The sequence below is a fragment of the Carassius carassius genome, chromosome 8 (genome assembly GCF_963082965.1).
Source record: "Carassius carassius chromosome 8, fCarCar2.1, whole genome shotgun sequence".
Lineage (NCBI taxonomy): Eukaryota > Metazoa > Chordata > Actinopteri > Cypriniformes > Cyprinidae > Carassius > Carassius carassius.
Window position 1 is genome coordinate 22,808,218 of NC_081762.1, and position 26,162 is coordinate 22,834,379.

The 26,162-nt window shown below is 36.6% G+C and overlaps 2 protein-coding genes across 2 annotated transcripts in view; one reads left to right on the plus strand and one right to left on the minus strand.

The window, feature by feature from the left end:
* LOC132145554 (adenylate cyclase type 2-like) overlaps positions 1-21,078 on the plus strand; it is a 78,496-nt gene extending 57,418 nt beyond the window's left edge. Inside the window, exons 6-25 of the mRNA XM_059556663.1 lie at positions 176-287; positions 458-585; positions 2,988-3,146; positions 3,473-3,605; positions 5,486-5,662; positions 5,810-5,853; positions 6,004-6,084; positions 6,560-6,629; positions 6,749-6,846; positions 7,988-8,072; positions 10,306-10,443; positions 11,817-11,933; positions 15,673-15,857; positions 16,450-16,534; positions 18,310-18,468; positions 18,568-18,714; positions 19,834-19,941; positions 20,144-20,258; positions 20,404-20,528; positions 20,622-21,078. Of these exons, the coding sequence (XP_059412646.1) occupies positions 176-287; positions 458-585; positions 2,988-3,146; positions 3,473-3,605; positions 5,486-5,662; positions 5,810-5,853; positions 6,004-6,084; positions 6,560-6,629; positions 6,749-6,846; positions 7,988-8,072; positions 10,306-10,443; positions 11,817-11,933; positions 15,673-15,857; positions 16,450-16,534; positions 18,310-18,468; positions 18,568-18,714; positions 19,834-19,941; positions 20,144-20,258; positions 20,404-20,528; positions 20,622-20,774 (2,419 nt within the window). The 3' untranslated portion in view covers positions 20,775-21,078. The remainder of the gene's footprint in view (positions 1-175; positions 288-457; positions 586-2,987; positions 3,147-3,472; positions 3,606-5,485; positions 5,663-5,809; positions 5,854-6,003; positions 6,085-6,559; positions 6,630-6,748; positions 6,847-7,987; positions 8,073-10,305; positions 10,444-11,816; positions 11,934-15,672; positions 15,858-16,449; positions 16,535-18,309; positions 18,469-18,567; positions 18,715-19,833; positions 19,942-20,143; positions 20,259-20,403; positions 20,529-20,621) is intronic.
* Positions 21,079-22,302: 1,224 nt separating this feature from the next.
* Positions 22,303-24,202, minus strand: cfap90 (cilia and flagella associated protein 90). Its single transcript, XM_059555331.1, has 3 exons — positions 23,993-24,202; positions 22,746-22,862; positions 22,303-22,608 (listed from the first exon to the last, which is right to left on the minus strand). The coding sequence occupies exons 1-3, from the start codon at positions 24,167-24,169 to the stop codon at positions 22,432-22,434; spliced, it is 471 nt and encodes a 156-aa protein (XP_059411314.1). The 5' UTR covers positions 24,170-24,202; the 3' UTR covers positions 22,303-22,431.
* Positions 24,203-26,162: the final 1,960 nt, after the last annotated feature.

Below are 26,162 nucleotides of genomic sequence, written 5' to 3' on the forward strand. Positions count from 1 at the left end.
CATCTACTGTAAGTGCAGTATCACAAAAATCATACTGTTGGTCTAAATATCACCACTGTTGTGTTTTTAAGGATGTTTCAGTACTGGATAACAAGAAAAATAATTATTCAAAAATAATACTCTTTACCAGTTTGCATAACTCTGCTTTTCATAAACCTTTAAATATTTTCCACAGCATTCTGTATGCAGACATTGTTGGATTCACACGTCTGGCCAGTGACTGTTCACCTGGAGAACTGGTGTACATGCTCAATGAGCTCTTCGGCAAATTTGACCAGATAGCCAAGGTATCATATGTCCTAACAGGCATGAGATAAAGCTTCTGTGACAACTAGACCCAGTCTCTGACATACTTTCACATTGATACGATAATATATTGATATGATATTACAATTTTTTTCCTGTATAGAATATCATGTCTACAATACCTGCTGTCTTGATGGTTTGTTTGATGCAGGATAATGACTGCATGCGGATCAAGATCCTGGGCGACTGCTATTACTGTGTGTCAGGGCTGCCGGACCCTCTGACTGATCACGCCAAGGACTGTGTGAAGATGGGGCTGGACATGTGTGAGGCCATCAAGTAAAAGAGCACCCTGTCTTTCTCAAACTACTGTATAATTGACCTTTGTCACAGGAAATTTCAGTTTCCTACATAGCTGTGGTAGTTTAAATGTCTGTGCAAACACGCTGTAAAATTCAGTCTTAATATGCCTTTTTAACCTAAATATTACTGGCTTACAATGCCGTACGGTTGCCAGCCTGCGAAACACCTGCTGGGCATCTCATAAGAAAGTGCCTGTTTGAGATGATGACCAGCTGATTGTACATTACCCATTTTCCATTTCTTCATTAGAACAAAAAGACCTTTAGAGTTATATGTGCTTCAAACTACTAAAACCACTACACATGAGCTGTTTGTCACATTACACCTTTTCATCATCTACAAAAGACCATTTCTATGTCCTTTTTTCCCAGGGTGTCTGTCTTTTCAAGCACTACTCTCGGAGGGTGAAATAACCCTCATACTCAAGAGACTCAGATGTGTGATGATGTTGAAACACACACATTCTCCTTTTCATCTCTTTCTCCATCTCAAAGTGCAGCCCCTTTTTCCAATCCCTTTCAAGATTCCTTACCCATTCTTCATTCTTCCGCTCTCTTTCCACACATTTGCTTTACGTTACACTACTGTAATGTTTTTCTTTTACACACACACAAATCCATTTTAGGGGGAATTTGATAACCCTCCAGTGTATTATCCAGCATGACATAGCTCAAGCTGAGTGGGCTCCAAGTAATAAGAATGGTGTGTGACACAGATACACTGTCAATTATCTGTCAGAGAACTAAACACACCTCCTGGGGTACCATGTACCTCTGCTTTAGTTTTGTTTTTTTAAAGCACCATTGGCTGCTTTTTGTTTTGAATGAGCATCAACACCAGTTTTTTTTTTTTTTTTTTTTTTTTGGTTGGTGGTGGGGTTAAGCAATTTAATACTGGTCCAAAAACTGGAATAGCACCAAAACTAGCTAAATTTAAGTGACCTGACATAGTAAGGTTACACATACTTGGAATTAATGCTCCGCATTTAACCCATCCTAAGTGCACACACACCATGAACACACACCTGGAGCAATGGGCAGCCATTTATGCTGTGGCACCCGGGGAGCAGTTGTGGGTTCGGTGCCTTGCTCAAGGGCACCTCAGTTGTGGTATTGAAGGTGGGAGAGACCGCCGTACATACACTCCCTCCCACCTACAATCCCTGCTGGTACAAGACTCGAATCCACAACCTTTGGTTTACGAGTCAGACTCTGTAACCATTAGGCCACGACTTCCCCATCCTGCCTCATCCATTAATCAATCCTGCATAAAAAATCATGCTGGTCTAGACTGTTTTTTTTGCAGCAGGAACATTCAAACTGGCTTATCTGAAACACAAGATATGATACGTTCTGGGTGCTGAATGAATATATACCAGACACACTCCCTCATAAACCAACACATACTGCTTGCAATCCTGGCACCTTCTGATGTTTACTTTGCTAGAAATATTTCTGGTGTCAAGCCGAGTTATGTAAGTGAAATATGCTGCTGTTTCAGTCATTTCAAAGGATGGAGGGAGAGCCTGAGAAGTGTGTACTAGCTGTAAAAGAAATGTGATTCATGACGGGAAGAAAACTTGCCTTATTTACATACAATAGTAGTATAAAATCAGGAGTACCCAAACTTGTTTCTTATGATTCAAAAAACCTTTCAGTCCAAAGGTTTATGCTTAAAATTAGCTTAGTATTGGCTTAGTACAAATATTAAATGTGCCTTCACATACATTTCTTTCAAAACTTTGTGATAAAAAATACTTTTTAAGTATTTTTTACATACCGTATTTCCCGGACTATAAGTCACACTTTTTTTCATAGTTTGGCTGGTCCTGCAACTTATAGTCAGGTGCGACTTATTTATCAAAATTAATTTGACATGAACCAAGAGAAATTAACCAAGAGAAAACATTACCGTCTACAGCCACGAGAGGGCGCTCTATGCTGCCAGAGATGCTGCACAGTGCTCCTGTAGTCTACACTAAGCAGCATAGAGCGCCCTCTCGTGGCTGTAGACGGTAATGTTTTCTCTTGGTTCTAAATGAATGCGACTTATAGTCCGGTGTGACTTATATATGTTTTTTTCCTCGTCATGACGTATTTTTGGGCTGATGCGACTTATACTCAGGTGCGACTTATAGTCCGAAAAATACGGTATATACTTTTAAGAATATTTTAATACATTTTAATTCTGACAGTTGATTAAAATGCATTTGGAATTAATTACATGCTGATTAAATAATAATCACAATGTCACAATGAGTTACATAAACACGTATTCAATTACACTATAGTGGCAAAAAATTTGATTTTTTTTTTAATTATTATTATTTAAAAATATCTAAAATAGTAAACAATGGGCAAATTTACTTGTTATTTCAGGAAGGTGAGAGATGCTACCGGAGTTGACATTAACATGCGTGTTGGAGTGCACTCTGGGAATGTTCTCTGTGGTGTGATCGGCCTCCAGAAATGGCAGTATGATGTTTGGTCACATGACGTCACCCTGGCCAATCACATGGAGGCAGGGGGTGTACCTGGGTAAGATCAGTATATGACTTTTGTTTTTCCCCATTTTATGATTTTCACATATTTGCCACAAGTGCTATTATGCTCATGGAGGGTTCTTGACGTTAATAAAAATGCTCTGTTGAGAGCACAGTGAATGTGCTTTTGTGCTACTAATGAGTGTTCGTTGAATAACCCCAAAAATAACAAAAACGCAAAGCACTACATTCATTTTTTGTATCTCGAATCTATTGTCTCTGTGGGCATTGGAACATTTGTGAAATACTCACATAATGCACCTGTTTTTGTGAAGTGTTCTTTCATTCGCCAGCCTGTAATAGTTGTGTGCTCCTCTCCAGACGGGTTCACATCTCTTCTGTGACACTGGAACATTTGAAAGGAGCGTATCAAGTCGAGCCAGGCAACGGACAAAGCAGAGATTCTTACCTGAAAGAGCACGGCATCATCACGTACCTAGTCATCAACCCGAAGGTAAAAAGTGACGCAGTCCAGCTTTCACATTTATAAATAACTAGACATTTACATTTTCTGAAGAAAACAGTGCTTCGTTGTGTTTGCTAGAGGTTTCATACTGGCCTAAATCATGTTAGGAATTTATGACAAACATCAGCTATGATAATAACTATTGTGGAAACAATAAAAAAATATTTTGAATAAACAACATAATTATAAATCACAAAAATGTTTGTTTATTACCCAGAAAATTAGTTAAAAGTATTAATCATAGACAAACCAACACCTGCTGTGTGATAGTTAATAAATCATGTCATAATGTGTCTAGTTATGCAACTTTGCATTGCATTCAATTAAATTCACCTTGAGCACTAATTATCATAACTACAATATTTAGAGTGTGCGGTTACACAAACATGACTTTGTGGTCTTATTTGACAACCGTAGGGAGAGTGTTTGTCACAACACAAGTTCGAGGAAATGGGCATCAAGACCCAGAAGATTCCTGAACATCCGACCATTCAGATGTGTGTGGGCTTTTCAGCCCACAGATATCATAATGCCTGGCACCATATATTCAAATAACAACGCCTATTCTTTTATTTATTCGGTGCCTTATTTACTTTTCAACAATGCATTTGCTTTGCCCGAGGTTACAAAAGCAACAAATTCTTCTCATAAGAGACTCATACATTATTTCTGTTCAGTTTGAGCCTTTGGGCCCTCTTATCATAACAGCCCACTGCACACCCACTCCCTCCACACTGCCATTATGATGACTGCTTTTGAGTTTGGAGGGCTTTTGCTTGTTTGTTTAGTTGTACTCTTTTCTTTTATCACCTGTTGTTCAGTTAATGCAAATTAGCATTTTTTGTTTTATTCTAATGGATGACTGTCAATGAATCAAGTTGCTGTAAAGTAGTCCATACAGATTTGAGGCTCCCACTGTTATCTTTCTATACTATAGCAGGGTTTTTTATCGTTTGGTTTCAAGCTGAAGCACCCTCAAATATGAAAAACCTCTTACAAGAGACCCCTTTCATAAAATGCATATTAATTCATGTGTAAAGCAGCTTTTTACATGAATGAATTTGTATTTTAAGAAGCCATTTTATATATATTTTTTAATGTATAAAAGCCTATTTATATATGATTAGAAATGTGAACACAAGACACTCGAGACTCAAATTTAATTGTATGTTTATTTCAAATTAATTTCATTTAAAACTTTAAATACAAAGTCAAATACAAAATATTTTATGGCATGACACCCATATCTGGCACTTAAGTAATAATATTTTTGTGTGTGTGTAGTTTATAGATTACACTATTTTGCCCATCACCCATTCTAGATCAACTAACATATATGAAGGTGCAAAATGCATCTAGTTACATTTATATTTATATTTAATTTATATTTATATAAATATATATACTGTGTGTGTGTGTGTGTGTGTGTGTGTGTGTGTGTGTGTGTGTGTGTGTGTGTGTGTGTGTGTGTGTGTGTGTGTGTGTGTGTGTGTGTGTGTGTGTGTGTGTGTGTGTGTGTGTATGGCTGCCATGTGTCATGATGAGCATGAACCGTGCCACCTCCAAAAAAAAAAAAAAAAAAAAAGTGCATGGCGCCCCTAAATAAGATTATTTTAAGAAAATCTGGTTACAATCAAATTAGCTTATACTGAATGAAAATGTTAATACAGAGTACACAGAAATACACAGTACACAGAAATATCTTGAATATCAGTATCTGCTCACGTAATACACTTGGATCAAGAATGTATTATAAAACACATCTGTGAACCACCACTTCAGTACATATTCTTTGATTTTTTTGGATTTCTGTGCTGTTATATCCATTTAGACTCGTACTTCATGCTGTGTTTCTACTTCATGATTAGGCAGAAAAACGGAGTCCCCCACAACCTGCTCGACCTCGTCCCACTCTGGATGGGGTCAAGATGAGAGCGTCTGTCCGCATGACGCAGTACCTCGAGTCCTGGGGAGCAGCCAAACCGTTTGCTAACCTCCACCATCGAGACAGCATGACCAATGAGAACGGCAAGATCAACACACACGTGAGTCAACCTGCGCACACACGCTAAAAATACAGTCATTCTAATGGCATATTTACATGGTGATTACTGTCATCAGGGCTAGTTTGTACTTGAATAAGTACTTAATAGTGCTCTATTTATTATATTTGCACTTTTTTTTTCTTACAGGATGTGCCATTAGGGCAGTACAGCTTTCAGCAAAGGTCTGAAAGGTCAGTTTTTTGACTGTTTATTGCTTTATATAACACAAAAAAACTAAAATCTAAATTCAAGTGAATAACCTTTCAGAACATTCACACTGACCTCATTTACATTTCCATGGTTTTTTAAAGAATCTCTCCCTCTTTTCCCCTCCCGTTTAGAACAAAATCTCAGAAAAAGAGATTTGAAGAGGAGTTGAACGAAAGAATCATTCGCATTATTGATGGCATTAACTCACAGAAGTAAGCATCCATAATGCTTTGCATCTTATCCGTATTGAGTAATTCATGAATTGCTAAATAGCTAAATGTTAACAAGGATCAAGTCTGACCTCGCAATGGGATTCAAAATCTTAACTAAATCAGCAATATATATATATATATATATATTTATTTTATATATTTCATATTTAATTTATTTTATATTTATTTTATTTTCATTTAAAAAATGTATTTAGTAAAATAAAAACAAAATATTCACTTGATTTATTAATTAATAAAACAAAAATAATAATTTATATAATTTTAATTATATAATTAAATAAAAATGTTTTTATTTATATTAAATACAAAAAGAACAACACTACGTTTGACAGTTTTTCACTTTCAGAGTATTTTTTGCATCAGTGTCACCCAACAAGCTCTTATAATAGCGATTCATTGTGACAATGAGATTGAATTGTTACAAATGATTTAATTTATGCTTTCTTTCCACCAGACAGTGGCTGAAGTCAGAGGACATTCAGAGGATTTCTCTGTTCTTTCATAATAAGACACTCGAAAAAGAGGTACATTTCACCTTGAGATGTGTCATTGAGAGGCAAATACTCTGTGCTTCACTGTAAAGAGAAATCTGCATCTGAACAAATACGTATAGAAAACCGTAATAGCTATTTTTTTCTTACAGTACAGAGCCACAACTCTGCCGGCCTTCAAGTACTACGTCACCTGTGCTTGTCTCATTTTCTTCTGCATCTTCATAGTGCAGTTCTTAGTCTTGCCAAAGTAAGTGCCATCTCCACCACATCTTCCAAGTATCTCATTGTCTTTTGCGATGCAATTGCGCCGCTGTCTCCCACAGCTCTTAGACCAAGTGACACATAATAATATTACAACATTTCTATACAATTGAGAGAAAATGAGTGCAACGATAAAGAACGGGATGATGAGAATGTCAATGCCAGACTGAAAAAGACAGCCCTGAGGAGACAGTTATAGATTTTTTTTTAATCAGAGGCCAATCTGGTTTGGAAATGATGTCTCTCTTTTGTATGAAGTCAGACAGAAAAATCTATGCAAGACTTAAAACACATTCACAAGAGTTGAGAGCACAGCACTTTCTCTCAAGCGGAGTTCTCACCTCCTGACATTGATTTTATATCAGATTTATAATGAGATATGGCACCACAAAGACTAGAACAAAATGCTTTTGTTTCCATATTCAGAAAGCCATTAAAATATGTAATGCTTGCTTGTTTTTTGGCAACACCAAAGCCTTGAAGTTCAGCTTCTGAACTGAACTTCAAACTGAAATAATTTGGCAGCAGCTATTTGCAATAAGTAGAAATAGCGAGAGATGCTTTTTACACCAAATGCAAATAGCCGTAGCTTCTGTTTATTTTCTGCAATTTATGCTACTTTTGCAAATAGTGGCAAATATCTGCACTTCAGTGTACATTATAAAACTGTATGCAATAATAATGTATGGAGTGTATATTGTAAGTTTTATTAATATTATTAAATGGATGTTGACTTATCGGGACAAAGCCACCCCTACACCTACCCGAACCCTGTCCAGTACTTCATTATCAACTTTTCGATTATTTTCCTTCATTTTTATTGAAAATAAATGCCTTTCCGATGTGATATGAGATGTGACAAGGGACAAGAACGAATTCGGCAAAGGACGGATTCGAACTCGGGTCAGTCGCGTCAAAAAGTCTGCACTACATGTTTTACCACTGGAGCTGTTGTTTGACAGTCGTGTTTTGTAATGTTGACTAGACCAACAACACAATCGTGGGCAATGTTAGTGTAAATAGACACTAAATAATTTTAGGCTAAATTACTAAAATTACAATAAAAAAAAAAACTAATGATGAATACATGTGCTTTGGAGTATCTCTGATGATTTTGTCTCTCACAGAACCACCATCCTTGGAGTTTCGTTCGGAATGGCCTTCCTGCTGCTCGCCTTGATCCTCGCCATTTGTTTTGCTGGTCACATACTGGTAAGTGGTGCTCGGAATTATAGACGGTAATATAAAGAAGCTTTCTTTGAGAGTGAATTGTCGGTGAATGAGGCAGGTTGGCTTGTCTATTCAGTCTATTCAGATGTTGACATGTTACATATTTTTCCATGGAGGAAATAAATGTGTACTCAAATGTCATTTAATAAATCGAGGTTTCCGCACATTTGAGACCCTCGTCTTATTAGACAAAATGCCATACCGGGAGGAAAAAACACCATATCAAAACAAGGTTGAAATTTCCTTGTTTTAACCCGAGGAACAACACTCTTTCTCTGCCCTTAGGGAGCGTTGTCTATAATCAGATTACAAGCTACTTTGGACCTGTGGAACATAAATGGCTTAAGTAAATGTCAGCTGTATGTCTCCCTGTTTTCTTTCTCCTGCTCTTTCTTCTTTAATATATTATGAAAGCTTAGAGCGAAATGGCTTATTCAATATTCAAAGGCCTGTAGATTCACTCATGGGAAATCAGTCAAGAACATGTTCTGGTCATATTCCACCCCAAAAAACAAAAGAAAAATTATGCCTATATTTATGGTGCTTCTTAAGCATCAAATCAGCATACTATAAAGATTTCTGAAAGATCATGTGACACTGAAGACACTTAAAATATATTAAAATAGAAAACATTTATTTTAAATTGTAATTATATTTCACAGTATTACAATTTTTGCTATATTTTTAATCAAATAAATGCAGCCTTTTTGAGGATAAAAAGACCTCTTTCAAAAACTTTCAAAAACATGTTCAAATGGGGCCATTTTTATAAAGCTCTGGCACTCACAAGCTGAGTTTCTTTTATGGTAGGACCCTCTTTTGGTTTCACAGATAACTGTCAAAGTCATAAGTGCCTGGAGCTATGTGGAATTTAGTTAAGAGGCTTTCTCAGTTTTGTTTCCCATTTATCTGATGTTAGAGTTCACATTCGGTCCACAGATGTAAAAATATAAAAATAGGTTAAGGTTATCCAGGAGAAGTGATGTGTTTAAATATTGAAAGCTGTTTTTTGTATTGACGTTGTAACTAATGCGTGATTGACTGGTGAGAGGGTTTTTTTGTTTAGCTCTACCTCTTTTATTTCTTTTTGATTTAAGCCCGAAGCATTCTTGCACAGTTTTTAGGTTAAGTGTTTTGTAAAGGGCTGTTCCACTTCAGCCCCGTTAATACTCATCCTGACAATGTATCATAAATTCACTAAAGGTTACACAGCCTCTACAAACATTACATTAGTACTGCAGTCAGTGCAAGGTGAGTTTTACAAACAGATCTCAGTTTCTTCAAGGCCACTGTTGGAAACTCAAAAGCGATGGACTCTTTTTTGAGAACGCGCTGCATGACGCTGTAGTCATCAAAAGTCTAACTAAGGCAGTGATACATTGTAGTTTATATACCTTTAGGGGGCAGTGCTTAGAAATGGAGACAAAGCACCAGGGTGACGACCTTAAACAAAGCATGCAAATGAAGTATTCAGGTATAACAACCTGCCCCATTACAAACAAAAGGTGAGAGACTCAGTAATCAGGCTCATTTGACTTACAATGAAGAGAAGGAGAGCAGAGAGGAACTGGCATGAAGTTCTTTCTACTAACGTTACGTGAATCATTTGTCTGATGCCTTCTTATTTACCTTAAATGCTAAATAAAATGTTCTTCACCTTAATTTTTCATGTGGTGGTCTGTCAGGATGTAGGGTCAGTAGATCTAAGACAGATTCTTAAATTCCTCTTTCAAAATCCTCGACAATGGGTTGCTGGTAAATAGTGGTATGCTAAGCTACAATTCTAAACTGTAATCTTATTTTAAAAAACTAATTGAAAACAAACAATGGGAAATTTTGTTTCAGCCAATGAAATTGCTTTTGGGGTCCAAGGAGGGTCAGACTTTACAAGGAAGGAAAACTATACCAGAAGGGAAGATGTTTCAGATGGGAAGAATTCCTCAATTTAGTCAATTACATTTTTATGTAAATTATGGAAGTAAAATTAATTGTGATTGACGTTCCATGTTCACTTACTCCTTCAAGTTGATTTGGATGGCTTTTTTTGTTTTGTTATATGTTTACTCACTGTAAAGCTATGTTTATTAATGTGTCTCTGGCTTGTGGGGCACAGTCATAACCTTGAGCATTTGTAATAGAAGCAGATATGCTAATGACGTTGGTGGGAGTTAAGCTCGTTTTTGTTTTGTTTTCTACTTTTGTCTTGTTGCTGTAGCAATGGGGCAAAGCAGCCTCCTGCACAGTGCCCAGGCTCCCCAGCTCCTCTAAAGTCATCACCAACAAGCCCTGGATACGACTTGCGCTCACCATGGCAACCACAGCACTTATCCTAGTCATGGCCGTGTTCAATATGGTGAGCATCACTACTACTTAATACCTAGTATATCAGCTAGATTAGACTGCTTTTAAAATTACTGACATTTATTAGATTCAAATAATGTATAATTTGTTATTACTGAGCATGTCCAATAAGCAAAATATTCGGTGCTTGCCTTGGTTATGGTTATGCCAATATCAACAGCCTGCTGGCTTTATGGTTCAGTAATTCAGGGAACTCTTTAGAAATAAGGGTAATACTAAAATCTTGATCTTACCTAGTTTTTCAAACCTCTTGTGACCTGAAAGACCTATGTCAAAGAGGATATTTTCCCCAAATAATATTACAAAATATCACTACACTATAAAAGTTTTATTAGAAGTCCCAGTTTTGTGTATATAGAAAATAGAAGGGGACCGAGTACCAAACCCTGAGGAACCTCGCAGATAGTAAATGTGATATAGGCACTGTTTAACTTCAAAATAATGTGAAGAAAATACATGTAAAATACATGTAGTGGTACAGTTCAGTTCTTACCATGGCAAGCTTTGAGAGCTTAGATCAGGTGATAAACTTGGTCAAAGACTGCAACAAAGACGGGTGATATAAAGGCCAGTTGCCTTCTTTGTTAAATTTTCATTCCTAGCATACATAAACCTCAGTATTTACAAAATATATTACATGACACATTCATTTAGACAGTTGGCTGATTAATCAGTTTTTGGCCCAGTTGGAGGGCTTTAGCTGTGGAATCTGTGGTGGTTTACAGTAAAGCCCAGAGTAGAATTAGTGTCAGCTGTCTGGTTGGATTCATTTTCATCGGTATTCATCGGTTAGCATCACAGTACTAGGGCTCTGGTCCAGTATGGATCTAATTATGTTATCCCTGAGCTCAAGTGAGTGGTTGTGGTCTGTGAAAGAGAAACACAAGAGGAATGTGACTGAATACTTGAATCTTAAGATCAAATGTTACACTGTTCAGCTATACTTGTTTGAAATTTTGTTATTTTGTTCTCTTGCAGTGACAGTTATGCATTTGTTATTGGGTCTTAAGTGTAAAAACATTTTTTGTCCACTGTATTTCTATAATAAATGAATTTAAGTAATCACATACACCTCAGATAACATGCTTCAGACATCTCAGCATCTTTTCAATTAAATACTGCACCAACTGGACAAAAACTGTATCCATAGAAACTTCTGTGCTGCCAAAGTTGGCAGCTGGTTATCCTGCTTTTCCAATCTGCTTACAGCTTATTGATTTCTGTTGAATTTTGCACAAAAAAAGTGTTATGAACTACTATGATGCATATTTTTCACAAATGCAACAGATGTGTTTAGCTAAGAATGATGGTGTCTATCTGCTGTAATGCTCTAAATATTGTTTTCTCCATCTGTTGGGTTTTAAGTTCTTCTTAGGCGAAGACAAGATGATAGCATCACCTCCACTCAACATTTCCAACAACAGTATAGATGGTCCACATGGTCAAACCACAGACTCCTCAAACAACAAGTTCTACTTGCCAGTAAGTTGCAACAAATCTTATATCATGCCTTTTGCCCACAATTCTAGATAACTTGCTTCTCAGAATGGAGTGAACTGAAGAACCTTTTATTTAAAAACCCACATGAAAACATTTTGTTAATCCTCTTTTGAGATGGTGGTTAAAAAATGCTTTGTATCTATCATTGACAGAACAGACTTGCAATGAATTATGAGTGTCATGTGATAAACCAATTTGTCTCACGCTTGCATAAGTATATAATAAGTCACTTTATACTGTGCGTGATTATGTATGGCGACACTGTAGTGACATTTCACAGATGAAAGATATACTGGAAAATATAGTTATGCACTGAGAGCTATGAATGACTGTATATCTGTAGATCTCTACAGCTATCAAGATGCTGGACAAAAGAGTTCTCAAGCTTTTTCCTAGAATAATACAGTACATTGGTTTTTAAAAAAGACGCTTGGTGTACATGACGTTTTCATTTCTAAGTAACATCTATTTTATAATATTTCAGGCTTCTGTTATTAAAGAGCAGGTCATATGGTATTTCAAAGTGTCCTAATATGTTAGAGTCCCCTAAAAGAGGTTTAAATGCATACAAGTTCAGAAAACATTGAAATTTTCTCAGAATATGCATTTAATATTAGAGTCATTTGCCAATGATTTCAAAATGATTCATTCCTAGCAAGATCGGAGCAAACCCCTCCCTTCCATAAGCCTACTCTTCTCTGATTGGTCAGCACGCCAAGTCTGTTATGATTGGCGTAGAGGAGTCCTTGAGCCAGTTGGCCAGCGCTACCATTGACAAAGCACCTTTACATAAAACAATAATATATTGTGCCAATCCGTTCTTATAATAATGTCAAAATACAAAAACACTTATGCAAGCCAATCATGCCCACAGCTAAAGTTTAGCTGCTAAACTGTGAACTCTTAAAACAATAATGGTGGATAGCCTATGTTAGCTGAGTGCTAACGTGACTAACTGATGAAACAATACAGTTTGTAAACCACAATATGTCTGCTGTAATGTTTGAAGAACGACAGACAAAAGACACTCTGTCTTAACTTTTAATCAGAACGCAGAACCCTATAACTACTGGTTCAGCAAAATAAACAGCAATTTCACAATGATTATAAAGTCTGTGTGCTACAATACATTCTTTATTATTAAACAAAGTAACAACAAAATCATTAGAACAACATCAGTCTACAATAATCAACACATTCTTAGGAAATAGTAAGTTCACAGCGAATTATCAGAACTAGTTCAGTAATGCAGCGTTTCCACCACAGGAACTTTACCCAGGAACTAGGGACTTTGGCCTGGTACTCGGTGTGTTTCCACCGCAGGAACCAGGAACTATATAAAGTTCCGGGTAAAAAAATGCCCCTCAGAAAGTCCCTGCTGGCGAGGTGGTACTTTTTCAAAGTTCCGGAACTTTCGGGGGCGGGACTTGGGCGCTAAACATGCTGATTGGTTGAGTTCACATTCAATCACCATTTATTCGGATCAACATTTTCAAAATATTACTGTTATTGTGTCATGAAATGTAATTTTAAAAGTATTTCAGGCAAGAATGTAGTTGTTTAAAACTCAAATCTGTGGTTTATTTATAAACAGTGTTGGGAACGTTACTTTAAAAAAGTAATTAGTTATAGTTACTCACTACTTGTTCCAAAAAGTAACTGAGTTAGTAACTGAATTACTCTATAATAAAAGTAACTCGTTACCAGGGAAAGTAACTATTTGCGTTACTGTAAAAAAAAAGAAAAGAAAAAAAGTTGCTATATGTCAAATAATTTTTTATTTATTTTTTAGTTTTCACAAGTCAGTTGAAATAAGTAGAACAGACAGGTGTTCGTACATAACTTTCGAGATTTATTGCACGTTAACAGACAGCAAGAGTTTTATCCTGCACTCTTTGTAAGAAAAGTGTTTTTGACCACTAGCTTTGTAGATGCGTGTGTCACACATTACATGCACGTTCTTGCCTTTGACTACAATGAATTTGAAGTAGTGCTTATATCTCCACCTTGAAAATGCCAACTTTTCATCGGATTGCTCCTGACTCGCCATTTCTCATGCTGCTGCGAATCTCTGTGTAGCTGTTGCGTGTGTGTGACTGTGTGTGTAAAAACACTGGCTCTGATTGGCTACCATGAAACACATGACTCTGCCTTAGCCAATCATAATCGCTTATCTCATTATTAACCCACCTGCTCACTCGCTGTGTGAGCCAGGGGTGCGTTCGGATTGCATATTAAATCAATGCATAGTAACGCGCCGCATTTAATGTTCAGTAACGTTAACGGCGTTGTAACGACGGGAAAAGTAATTAGTTAGATTACCCCGTTACTGAAAAAATAACGTCGTTACCTAACGCCGTTTTTTAAATGCCGTTATTACAAACACTGTTTATAAAGACAGCACCTATTTAAAAAAAGTTGTTTCGCCAATCTCAGAGACGGTCAGCTCCACGCAATCAGCGAGAGCTCAGTGATCATCTATCCGCCGAGAAGCAGCCTCACCTCGGCTAGACCTTCTGATGTGTGCCGCTGGCTCTGATGTCTTTCTCTTTAGTGGTTAAACATAAATATAATTCAGCTGCGGGGTAAATCTAACAGGTTTTCTTTGGTCTGTATTCAATTTATCTATATGTTAAAATCAAAATAAAAAAGGCAAGTCTATATAATATGTCGTTTCATTGTAATGGCTGTATATACACATATCCCTGAACTAAGTACATTTCTGCAGCTGTTATTATGCTTAAATGAAAATGAAAGGAGGCAGTGGTATTTGATATCCTATTTCGCTTTATTGTAAATATACTGAGAGGAAAATTAAAGGATTTGCGTCGTCGCGGACATCACACTCCCGAGTCGAATGCGCAAAATCTGAACTACCGAGGATGCATGTCCAAAATCAGCGTACGTTTTTTTTTTTTTTTAAATCAGGGTACTTTGTATTGAGAAACGCGTGCACCTGCGCAGATCTACGTCACCAGTCTATTTGCCTAATCTTCCTGGTACTTTACACCGCGGTGGAAACGCAGAAAGCAACAGGTAATTTCGGTGGAAACGCGGCATAAGACTAATATGTTTTACCTGGAAACCTAAAGATGCACTAGGTATACATCACATATTAGCACAAAAACTTGATATTTTGAGCACTCGATTGAAAATGTACATATAATGTATTAATCGTACTTACAGGTTGTGGTTCGGAGAGCTTGTTAGTCCAAATTAAGAAGATTATAAGCCAACGAAGATAAAAGCATTGATAAAATGACATGCACAAAACAAAAGGTTTAAATTTTATTTCTGTGGTATCCTTGAACACAGCGTTATCTCAAAATGATGTAAACACACTAATAGCAGAAGTGTTTGTGGGCAGGTCAGACTGTTTGTATTTCACGGGCAGGCGGGGATTATAAAAATGTGTTACCCAGTGACGTGTACTGGTAACAGGCAAAAGATTTGAAAATATGACGACTCGTTAAGGCGACTCTGAGTCGACTCTCTCTTTAGAGAGACGATATCTTTATTTATCATGCACTTTTTTGATTAACAACTTTGCAGATTGTCATTTAAAGATAGCTACATTATAAACTGCAAAAGAGATCTTTTTCAAAAACTCTTAAAATACTTAGCATTTACATTCAAGCTTCATAGTTCTCTCTTCATTGATACTGATTGGCCCTGATGAATGTACAGATGTGAATCTGACTGGCTGTCTCTGCCCCGGCAGTATTTCATTTACAGCTGCATTCTGGGATTGATCTCATGCTCTGTGTTCCTGAGGATAAACTATGAGCTGAAGATGATAATTATGCTTGCTGCTGTAGTGGGTTATAATATCATCATTCTTCAGACCCACGCCTCCATACTGGATGATTACAGCATGGCCCTCTACAAGACCAAGCATCCAGACCGGTACTGGACTCCCATTTTCTCCCACATATAGTAGTCACAAAAAGTTGTCACAAAAAAAATCTGTAGTTTTATTTATTTGTAGATGACACTTCTTTAATATTTTCAATTGCACACACACAGTGAGTAAAATAATGAAGAATTGTTCCAGTAGGTCTCTCAGTATCTCCAGGGATTATGAGTGGCAGGTGCTGCTGCTGAGATGGCAGGCTTTGTTTGGATTAGTCTTTTTGGAGGATTTAACAGTGTAGGATGAAAAACATTTTTAAACGACATCCTATTGCATTTCTCTCTTAATTATTTTTTTTCTGTGGTATTATTCTTTCTTTGTTTCTTATATTGTTTTTCTCCTTTTCTTGCCTTTATTAAACATTCCTGCATGGATTAAGATTATGGAAAGGGTCAAGTTGGCCACTGCAACTGTCTATGCAACATTTATGCCCATGCCTATGACATATAGAATCTGAATTTGGTTAGACGAACACAAAGTTGCTGAGGAGTTCCTATAGCCAATATCCTACTCTAGACACAATAATTTTGTCATTTTTGTGTCCTCTTGACTTTTAAAGTTTATGTTTCTCTTTTTCCCCCACAGGCCAGGTGTTCTTAAAGATCTGAAAACCATGGGCTCCGTGTCGTTGTTCATTTTCTTCGTCACTTTGCTTGTGCTTGCCAGACAGGTGAGTCTCTTTCAGTCTGAAATCCTCAGCTTCAACATTGCTGTCATACTTGCTCTGTGTTCTTGTGCTCTTGCTCTGTGAATGGGTGCCGTCAGAATGAGAGTCCAAACAGCTGATAAAAACATCACAATAATACACAAGTAATCCACATCCATCAATTAACATCTTTTGAAGTGAAAAGCTTCATGTTTGTAAGAAACAAATACATCTTTAAGATGTTTTTAACAGTCCTCTGTCCATACTATTGTTTTCTCCTAAGAAAAAGTAATCTTGTCTGAATCAGGAGAGAAATATGCATAGATCAAGCACCTTTTTCACTGGAGGAAGCATTATTATGGATTATGGACTGTTTTTTTTTTTTAGCCAGAAGGGATAATGCCTTAATGATGGATTTGTTTATTATAACCGTGCAGCTTTTCATTTCAAGAGATGTTGACTTAAGGACTGGAGTTTGAATTACTTGTGGACTTTCATTCTGTCGGCACCCATTCACTGCAGAGGATTCAATGGTGAGCAAATAATGTAATGCAAAATTTCTATAAATGTGTTCCCATGAAGAAGCAAGCTCATCTACATCTTGGATGACTTGAGGGTTAATCAGTTTTCATTTTTGGGTGAACTGTCCCTTTAAGAATCATTTTAATTTGGAGATCTTGGAGGTACTTGGAGAGAAAAATCCAGCCACAGGAATTACAGTTATGCATATGTTTTAGTTTCACCACTGAAATGACAATTGAAACTTAAATACGCAGTATACATAACACATTTTTAAGGAAGAGTTAATAAAAGCATTTGAACCAAAATAAAGGCATCACATTTCTACCTTTTCATGTCCAGAATGCGATTCCATTGTAAGTGCATCATTGTGTGGAATTTGGCAGAATGAGTTTAACTTAAGTAGTACTTTCCTTTCCTTTAGTAGTACTTCCTTTTAATTAAAGTTATTCAGTTGATTCAATTGTAAAAGATCCCTGAATTTTAATGCAATGACATTTTAATAATAGGTATTAGCCTAATCTAGAAATAGTCACGTCTCACCTTGAAATGTGTTTTTTAGAAGTTTTGTGGCAGCACAAATATGTTCCCAGTTTCTATGGCTTTAGTCATTATCAGCACTCATCAGCTTCTGACTGCACAATACCATAAAGCTTTCCTACGAAAAAGCATTTAATAAATACCACTATAAGAAATAGTTTTTTTCACAGTACAATATGGAGAGAGTTGTATTTTTCAGTCTGTATTGCAAACCTTTCAGTATCTCTTCAGGTCGGCCGTGGGTCAGACTTAATTTTTTTCACTGTGTGCTTTTAATTCTGTTGTGAGAGGCTATTTGTCCCTAGATAATAGGTCTGTCTGATGAACTCTGTATTTTTGAAATGTGCTAGGTGAATTCATTTATAAGTAATGCAGTGTTCAGGTTGATCAGTAAGCCGAGGACTGATTTTTCTCCAAAGCAATGAACCAGACAAAAATAAGCAAAAGCAAATATAGACTGAGTGAGAAATCAGTGCATACTTAATGCCTTTCAAGGTGCTATTTCCACTGATTCAAGATATATTTTTCACAATGAATGTCTGCTGGAACACAAAGCTACAACTAAGAGAAAATTGAAGCAATTTTTCATGATAGCAGCCCTTTATGCATGAAAAATCCATAAAAATATACCATAAGATGAACTGTCCTTGTGTGCTTGTGATTCTGTTTTGTCATCTTGAAAGCCACATATGGTGATCAGATGTGTACCATCTCTTTACCTCTGTGTCCTCTTGTAACAGAATGAATATTACTGTAGGTTAGACTTCCTGTGGAGGAACAAGTTTAAGAAGGAGTGTGAGGAGATCGAGACCATGGAGAACCTGAACCGGGTGCTTTTGGAGAACGTACTTCCTGCCCATGTGGCAGAGCATTTCCTGGGGCGAAACTGGAAAAATGAGGTGAGTAGCATCCAAATGTCTGAGAAAAAAAAAAACTGTGAAAATGCGTCTGTTATGTCTTTATGACCAGATATATTTTGTATGCTTTATTTTTGACAGGATCTTTACCATCAGTCGTACGATCTGGTGTGTGTGATGTTCGCCTCCATCCCAGACTTCAAGGAATTTTACACAGAATCTGACGTTAATAAGGAGGGGTTGGAGTGTCTCAGGCTCCTTAATGAGATTATAGCAGATTTTGATGAGGTAAACTCACTGACACAACCCTATTTTGATTTCAGATGCTGTGGAAAGCTACACTACAGGCCCTGATATACCTCAAAACAAAATCGAAGAACGATAAGAAGATGATATTATGCATTGTAGGCAAATGCTTTGGTCCTTTGGCTAGTTTTAAACAGAATATTTCATAAATTATCTAAAAATAGCACTTTATTGAAAAAAATTGCTTAGAGAAAACGTACCCCTTTGAAAAAATAGTCTTTGTGGTATCAGCAGTTTCAGATAAATCCACCCATAAATGGCACATAAAAATAAAATTAACTCTGGCTGCTTTATGTGACGATTAGACGGTCTCTTCCAGTTTAGGTGGGCATTTCTTGGCTAGAATAAGCAGAAAAGTGGATCAGACTAGTCAACAGTCTGGCTTTTGCGATAAGAGCAATTATGTAATTCCTACTTTAATAGCAGAACTAAGTTCTAGTTTAAAAGCTTGACATAACAGTAAAAAGGGGGGCAGGTCCTAAGTAAGAGTTTTACTTATATAAATGAAATCGTACTAGTTTTCAGGTTCTTTTGATTCTTTTTAAAGGCTGCAGATACAGATCTAGACAGAGCACGCTGATCAAGCAACTCCTATAAATCACATCATTTGGTACATGGCACAATCTGATTGGCCTTTGCTGACTCTGCTTGCTCAGCATTTAAATAGTCTGGTTCAGTGTTCGCTGTAAGATGGCGCGTGCTTTGAGCTGCAAGTAAACAACGTATGCATCATGTTTCTCTCCATAATAAAGCCAGAGGGTGACTCGGGTGAAAATTGTTGAATAAAGTCACACAAAAGTATTCTCATAGCTTTATAAAATTATGGTGGAAACACTGATGTCACATGGACTATTGGATTGATATTCTTGGTACTTTTTTGGTCCTTGAACATGGTAGTTATCTTGCTATGGAGGTCACAAAGCTCTCGGATTTAAACAAAAATATCTTAATTTGTGCTCTGAAGTTGAACGAAGGTCTTACGAGTTTGAAACAATGAGTAATAAATGACAGAATTTTCATTTTTGTGTAAATTAACCCAACTAGGATCCTGCCGAGATCAAATACATTAACATCTCCTCTCAATGCTTTTGTTCTCAACAGTTGCTGTCAAAACCCAAATTCAGCGGTGTGGAGAAGATCAAAACGATTGGCAGCACATACATGGCTGCAACAGGGCTGAATGTGACCCCTGGACCAGAGTACGCACAGGTACAAATTTGAGCTGTTGTGTTCAGCCCTAAATTATAACTCTCGTAAAGGTTACACTGGATTGATTGCAGAGTCTCGTTAGACCTATTGTAGGACCTGGCTGTGGTGCTTAGAGCTTGATTTGTGCTTCTAGCTTGAGAGTTTCAGGGTGTAGTCAATACTGAGATGTGTGCATTGATAGTGCCCTGTTCATATTCTGAAGGACCACGACCGGCAGTACATGCACATTGGGACAATGGTGGAGTTTGCATTTGCTTTGGTGGGGAAGCTTGACGTCATCAACAAACATTCCTTTAATGACTTCAAACTACGAGTGGGTAAGCAGGGCCCATCAGCACTTTTACGGCCGGCAGCATTTTGTTTGCCTTTCCTAAATAGCAGAGAGTCTCATAATAGCCTTGTGCTACAGACTTCATAACGCATTCAGGATGTGTCAAATGTTTCCGGCTTTTCTCTCCTCAGGAATAAACCACGGCCCAGTAATTGCAGGAGTTATCGGAGCACAGAAACCACAATACGATATCTGGGGGAACTCTGTGAATGTAGCCAGTAGGATGGAAAGCACAGGGGTGCTTGGCAAAATCCAGGTCGATCATTGTTCTGACCTACTTATTTTGCAAGCCTGCTGAATTATTTCTGGGTTTTTCAGTGGATCACATCTCGTGTGCTTCCTTCCACAGGTCACCGAGGAGACGAGTCGGATCTTGCAGACCTTGGGCTACATGTGTTCCTGTCGAGGGATCATCAATGTGAAGGGCAAAGGGGATCTCAAAACCTTCTTCGTTCACACTGAGATGACACGATCCTTATCACAGGGGAATGTAATGCCTTGAACCTCAGTCACACACCAGTCAGTCATTGACCTAATTAAAACATGTACAGTTCAATATAACGTTGGCCTATTTTAGTGGCGCTCTACAGCGTTCTGTTTGCACCACATATACTAGATTATTTGCATTGCTTTATAAGTAATGGATGGCTCAGAGGCTCTGTGTAACCCAGACTTGTAATTGTGTGTTGCTCAATCCATAATTTAAAGCAGAAGAGATTTTGTAAAATAAAGACAATTGACAAAGGTGGCCATGTTTTGATGCTATCATTTTGTTTTCCATTAAAACTTTATATATAAATGTCAAAGTCTCTGTCTTTGTATATAAATGTCATAGTCTCTGTCTATGAATTTTAAATAGGCTTCATATGAAAACCAATCAAAACCACATAAAAAAAATTAATAGAAACAAGTCATAGGAAAAAAGAAATGTTTTATTTCAATTGATAATGTTTTAACTATATACATATATATATATATATATATATATATATATATATATATATATATATATATATATATATAATTGTGTTTGTGAGCATATATTTATATATATTATAGTACTATTAATAATAATAATAGCAAACAAAAGGAATGTTTTTGCTTACATAATATATGTGTGTATACAATGTATATTAATAATGTGTATATATATATATATATATATATATATATATATATATACACACATACATGTATATATTTAAATATATACAGTACAGACCAAAAGTTTGGACACACCTTCTCATTCAAAGAGTTTTCTTTATTTTCATGACTATGAAAATTGTAGAGTCACACTGAAGGCATCAAGGGCTATTTGACCAAGAAGGAGAGTGATGGGGTGCTGCGCCAGATGACCTGGCCTCCACAGTCACCGGACCTGAACCCAATCGAGATGGTTTAGGGGTGAACTGGACCGCAGACAGAAGGCAAAAGGGCCAACAAGTGCTAAGCATCTCTCGGGGAACTCCTTCAAGACTGTTGGAAGACCATTTCAGGTGACTACCTCTTGAAGCTCATCAAGAGAATGCCAAGAGTGTGCAAAGCAGTAATCAAAGCAAAAGGTGGCTACTTTGAAGAACCTAGAATATGACATATTTTCATTTGTTTCACACTTTTTTGTTATGTATATAATTCCACATGTGTTAATTCATAGTTTTTATGCCTTCAGTGTAAATCTACAATTTTCATAGTCATGAAAATAAAGAAAACTCTATGAATGAGAAGGTGTGTCCAAACTTTTGGTTTGTACTGTACATATATAAATAAGAATATATATTTTTTCTTGAATATAAACATGCACATAATAAATATACACAGTATACACACATATATTAAGTAAACAAAAACTTATTTTGGGTGTTACTAATTATGATTAATCGCTTTGCAGGACTAATTAATATCAATTATTTGATAACATTAATAAATTAATATTGCAGAACATCATTTCTTATTTTAGACAGTTTTTTTAGGCATGATTAAGGACATGAGAATGATGACAGAATGTTTTTTATTCAGCCTGTAACAAAAACATTCATGTGATTAATATATTATACTGTATAGATGATAGTAACAATCTGCTCTGCCTGTAGCATCAGACATTTGTTTGTAATGTGACAGTAATGTGCAGTGACAGATGTGACCAGATGTTAGAGACACATTTAGACGGGTGCCACAGATCCAAAGCCTTCCTCCACGGTCCAGGTGATCCCATTCTTACTGTAGAAATCAGAACGAATGTGAGCAACACGAGCAAAGCTCCTCTCCGAGTCGTACGGCAGCGGGGGAAATCGGCCATACACAGATGAGGACAGAACCGGTGCTGGTCTAGATGACTCCTAAGATGGGAAGTTGAGATTAAATGTATTGGGATCTAGGTCCTCTAGAGAGCATTGTTAAAAAAAGAACACACACAATGCATGGACTGCCGAGCTGACATGTATGGATCTCTGTGGGGTTTTGGGAAAAAGCGCACCTCACTGAAGATGTCGAGGCCCCGGGATTTGGTGTGTTTTCTGTCATCACGGTGGAGTTTGTTATCGTAGTCCTCAGTGCTCTGGTGTAAGCAGTCATACAGAGACCTCTCTGGGGCCTGTAGTATGAGACAAATTTAGAAAATGTGTACCGAAACGTGGTCCAATGATATCAGAAAGTATGTAAAGTAAAGGATGTTTAGACATTAAAATATATACAAATGTAAATTAGTAGCATTTATAAAAGAAAAATACAACTAAAAAAAAAAAAATTGTAAACCTATATTTTAACTAAATATACTAATAGGCCTACAATGTATTTATTGTGCATACATAGCCAAGTGAACATTTGTTTGCAAAATGCCACAAGGATTTATATTTTATGTCAAGACATCCATTTCATTTTTTATAAGTTTTAAACATTGTTTATGTCTCTCTGATGTTTTTAATATGCTTAAAGACAAACCATATCAGTAATGCCGTCTTTTGAAATGTGGTTTGAAACGTTTTACCATTACAAATATGTGACCAATCCTGTCAAGTTGGGGGCGGGGATTTTCATATCATTATCATATTATAGGAATTTTATTAAATATATCATTAGCATATTATATGAATATCATTAAATATATAATTAGCATATTATAGTAACACGTTGCAATGGTTTTCCCGATGGTCCCCCACCGAAGATCGATTGAGGCTAGATTTGAGTATCAATTGGGCTGTTTTTTTTTTTCTTTTCTTTTTTTTGAAAACCTGGTAACACTGTTTGTGTAACACAAGCAACACATGATTCGTTATTTAATAACGTATTAAAGTAAAACGCTATCAATTAGGCTACGTTACTTGTCCAATGTTAGACAGCGATACACATTATTACTATTCTTGTAATGAGACTTGTCGTCGCAACCAAGTGTAATTCTCTCTTTCTCTACTTACTAGAAATCAGCTCAAACATAAATGGCTGAATTACTCTTAAACTGACACTTGTCTTTGTGAAGTGTTTATTAATCGAGTAAGTATCCGCTGCTGATGTAGGTGAATGGAGGCGGGACTAATTTGCATATTCATAATCATCCGGGTATGATACACAGGGTAAGGATGAACAGTTACATTCTAGCCATTTTAAGGCACGAATAAGTCATTTTCACTATAAATGACGTTTAAAATGGCATTATGATTAAACATGAGTTTTAAGGGATAAACGTATAGTGACTGCAGGAGGATTTGAATGAGCGATGCCGCTTACCTTGGGGCTGCAGTTGAAATATCGCATTTCTCTGGGCTCTGTCCGTCTGGGAGGTATAAAGCTGAATACTGACAGCGTGGAAAGCGGTTTAGACTTCGCTTCACATAATACATCCATTTCAACAGGTGCACTTTTATCGCTGGAGAGCTCGAGTGATATTTCCGCATACAGTGACATCAGCGTCAGCGGTTGCTAGGAAACTTCTGGAAAACTCACGTCCAAGTGTTTTTAATGGCCGGACAAAACTAAAGAAAAGCTAGTATATGGACAAATAATAATAATAATAATAATGCAGCTAAATTTTGCTGATAAATTATTAATGAATTCACTGTTTTGTTGTACATTTTAAAATATTATTTAAAAAAAAACAGCTTTAAATGTCTATTGCATATTCTTACAATAACTTAGGACACATTTCTCAAAAGTTAGATCACTATATCAAAACTCAACAGATTTCAAGCTTGGCACAGCAGTTAATTGCGCATTCAGAATGTACTAAATCTAACAAATCACTTATCATAGGGTCTCAAATCAACTCGTTCTTCAATAACACTAGCAAAGCTTATCACCCAACAAGTACTCTGTCACTTATAAAACAATGAATGACCTAAAAAAAAGAAGAAGAAAAAAGAAAGAAAGAAAAACACTAATAATAGGTGGAATACAATGCTTCCTTTTGTTAAATGTCCTTACGTAACACAGATTCCACTCTCTACTGTTAATTCACTGTAGTGTGTTGCATGGTCATGCTTAGCCTACATTACAAAATTATTCCTAAGGTGTCCCTTTCTGTACAGATAATAAAACTAGGCTACATCAACTAGGCTAGATCTAATTGTTTTGCTAGTATTTCAGTTTTAGATTCAGAACATATTTCAGTTTGGTATTCCTGCACATTTAGCAAACTGCTGTCTTTATTCAGGTTTGTACAATGCTAGGCTTTGAAGTTTAACAGTTTTGAAATTGCCTGTTGGATTTATGTGATTTAAAAGATGCAGTCATTGAATACATCTTGCATCAAAGCAGTGATAAATGATCCGCAGTTTAACACACAGTGAACAGTTTTGAGAAACTGTGATAAATACATAAAATAATTATTTATACATTTAAAAGTGATTTATTTGTATTTTTATGTTCAAAACTGTACACTAATACTTTTTCCTTCTTTTATGTCCTACATAAACACCTCCAACTTGTGCATGTGGCATGTGCAAATGTGTGTGTGTATGTGTGTGTGTGTGTGTGTGTGTGTGTGTGTGTGTGTGTGTGTGTGTGTGTGTGTGTGTGTGTGTGTGTGTGTGTGTGATCTCTTATCAGTCTCTCTCTGGTCCCTCTCTTCTCTGAATGAAGCACATCTTCCATGAGGAGGCAGTGGAGGATCATCTCTTGCTAAAACTAGAGAAAGAAATTTCTACAGGTCTTAACAACATGAGTGTGAGTAAATGGCAGGATTGGGTGAACTATGTTTTTAACTGATGAATTTTTGGCAAGTACAAAGACAGAAAAACAGGCAAATGTGTATGTGTGATCTCTTATGGGTCTATCTCTGGACCCTCTCTTCTCTGAATGAAGCACATCTTCCAGGAGGAGGCAGTGGAGGACCATCTCTTACTAAAAAGGAGAGAAAATTAGTAAATTGGTAAAACCAAATCAGCAGACCTCATTTTTCAGACATCTTCTATCTATCTTTATTGATAGAAATGGTGCACACACACACAGACATATATATTGGTGGTTTAAAAAAACGCATTATTTTTCACATAATTTACAGTTTTACAACACCTTTCTCCCCAGCCTGGCACAAATGGCTCGATTAGTTCCGGGTTTGATGAAGGGCCGCTTTCCAAAATGTGATGTGATTGGTTAGCTGTTCCAGTGTGTTTTGATTGGCGAACAGCTTAGATTGTGTTTCAATACTGCCCCGCCCCTTACCAAAGCAGCAAGGATGGCGTCAATATTACTTTATTAATTTGAGCAGGATTCAGACCCCGAGTTTTTGACTAAATCAAGTTTTAGATTCAATGCCAACAACTGCTTTAAAACAATTTTAATATGAATTATGTTTATTGTTCTTTAAGTTATAACATGAATTGCAGTGAAATGCATGCAATTAAAATTTTATACAGTATAATTTATTTGTGCCATATTTTCATAACTCAAATGTACATTG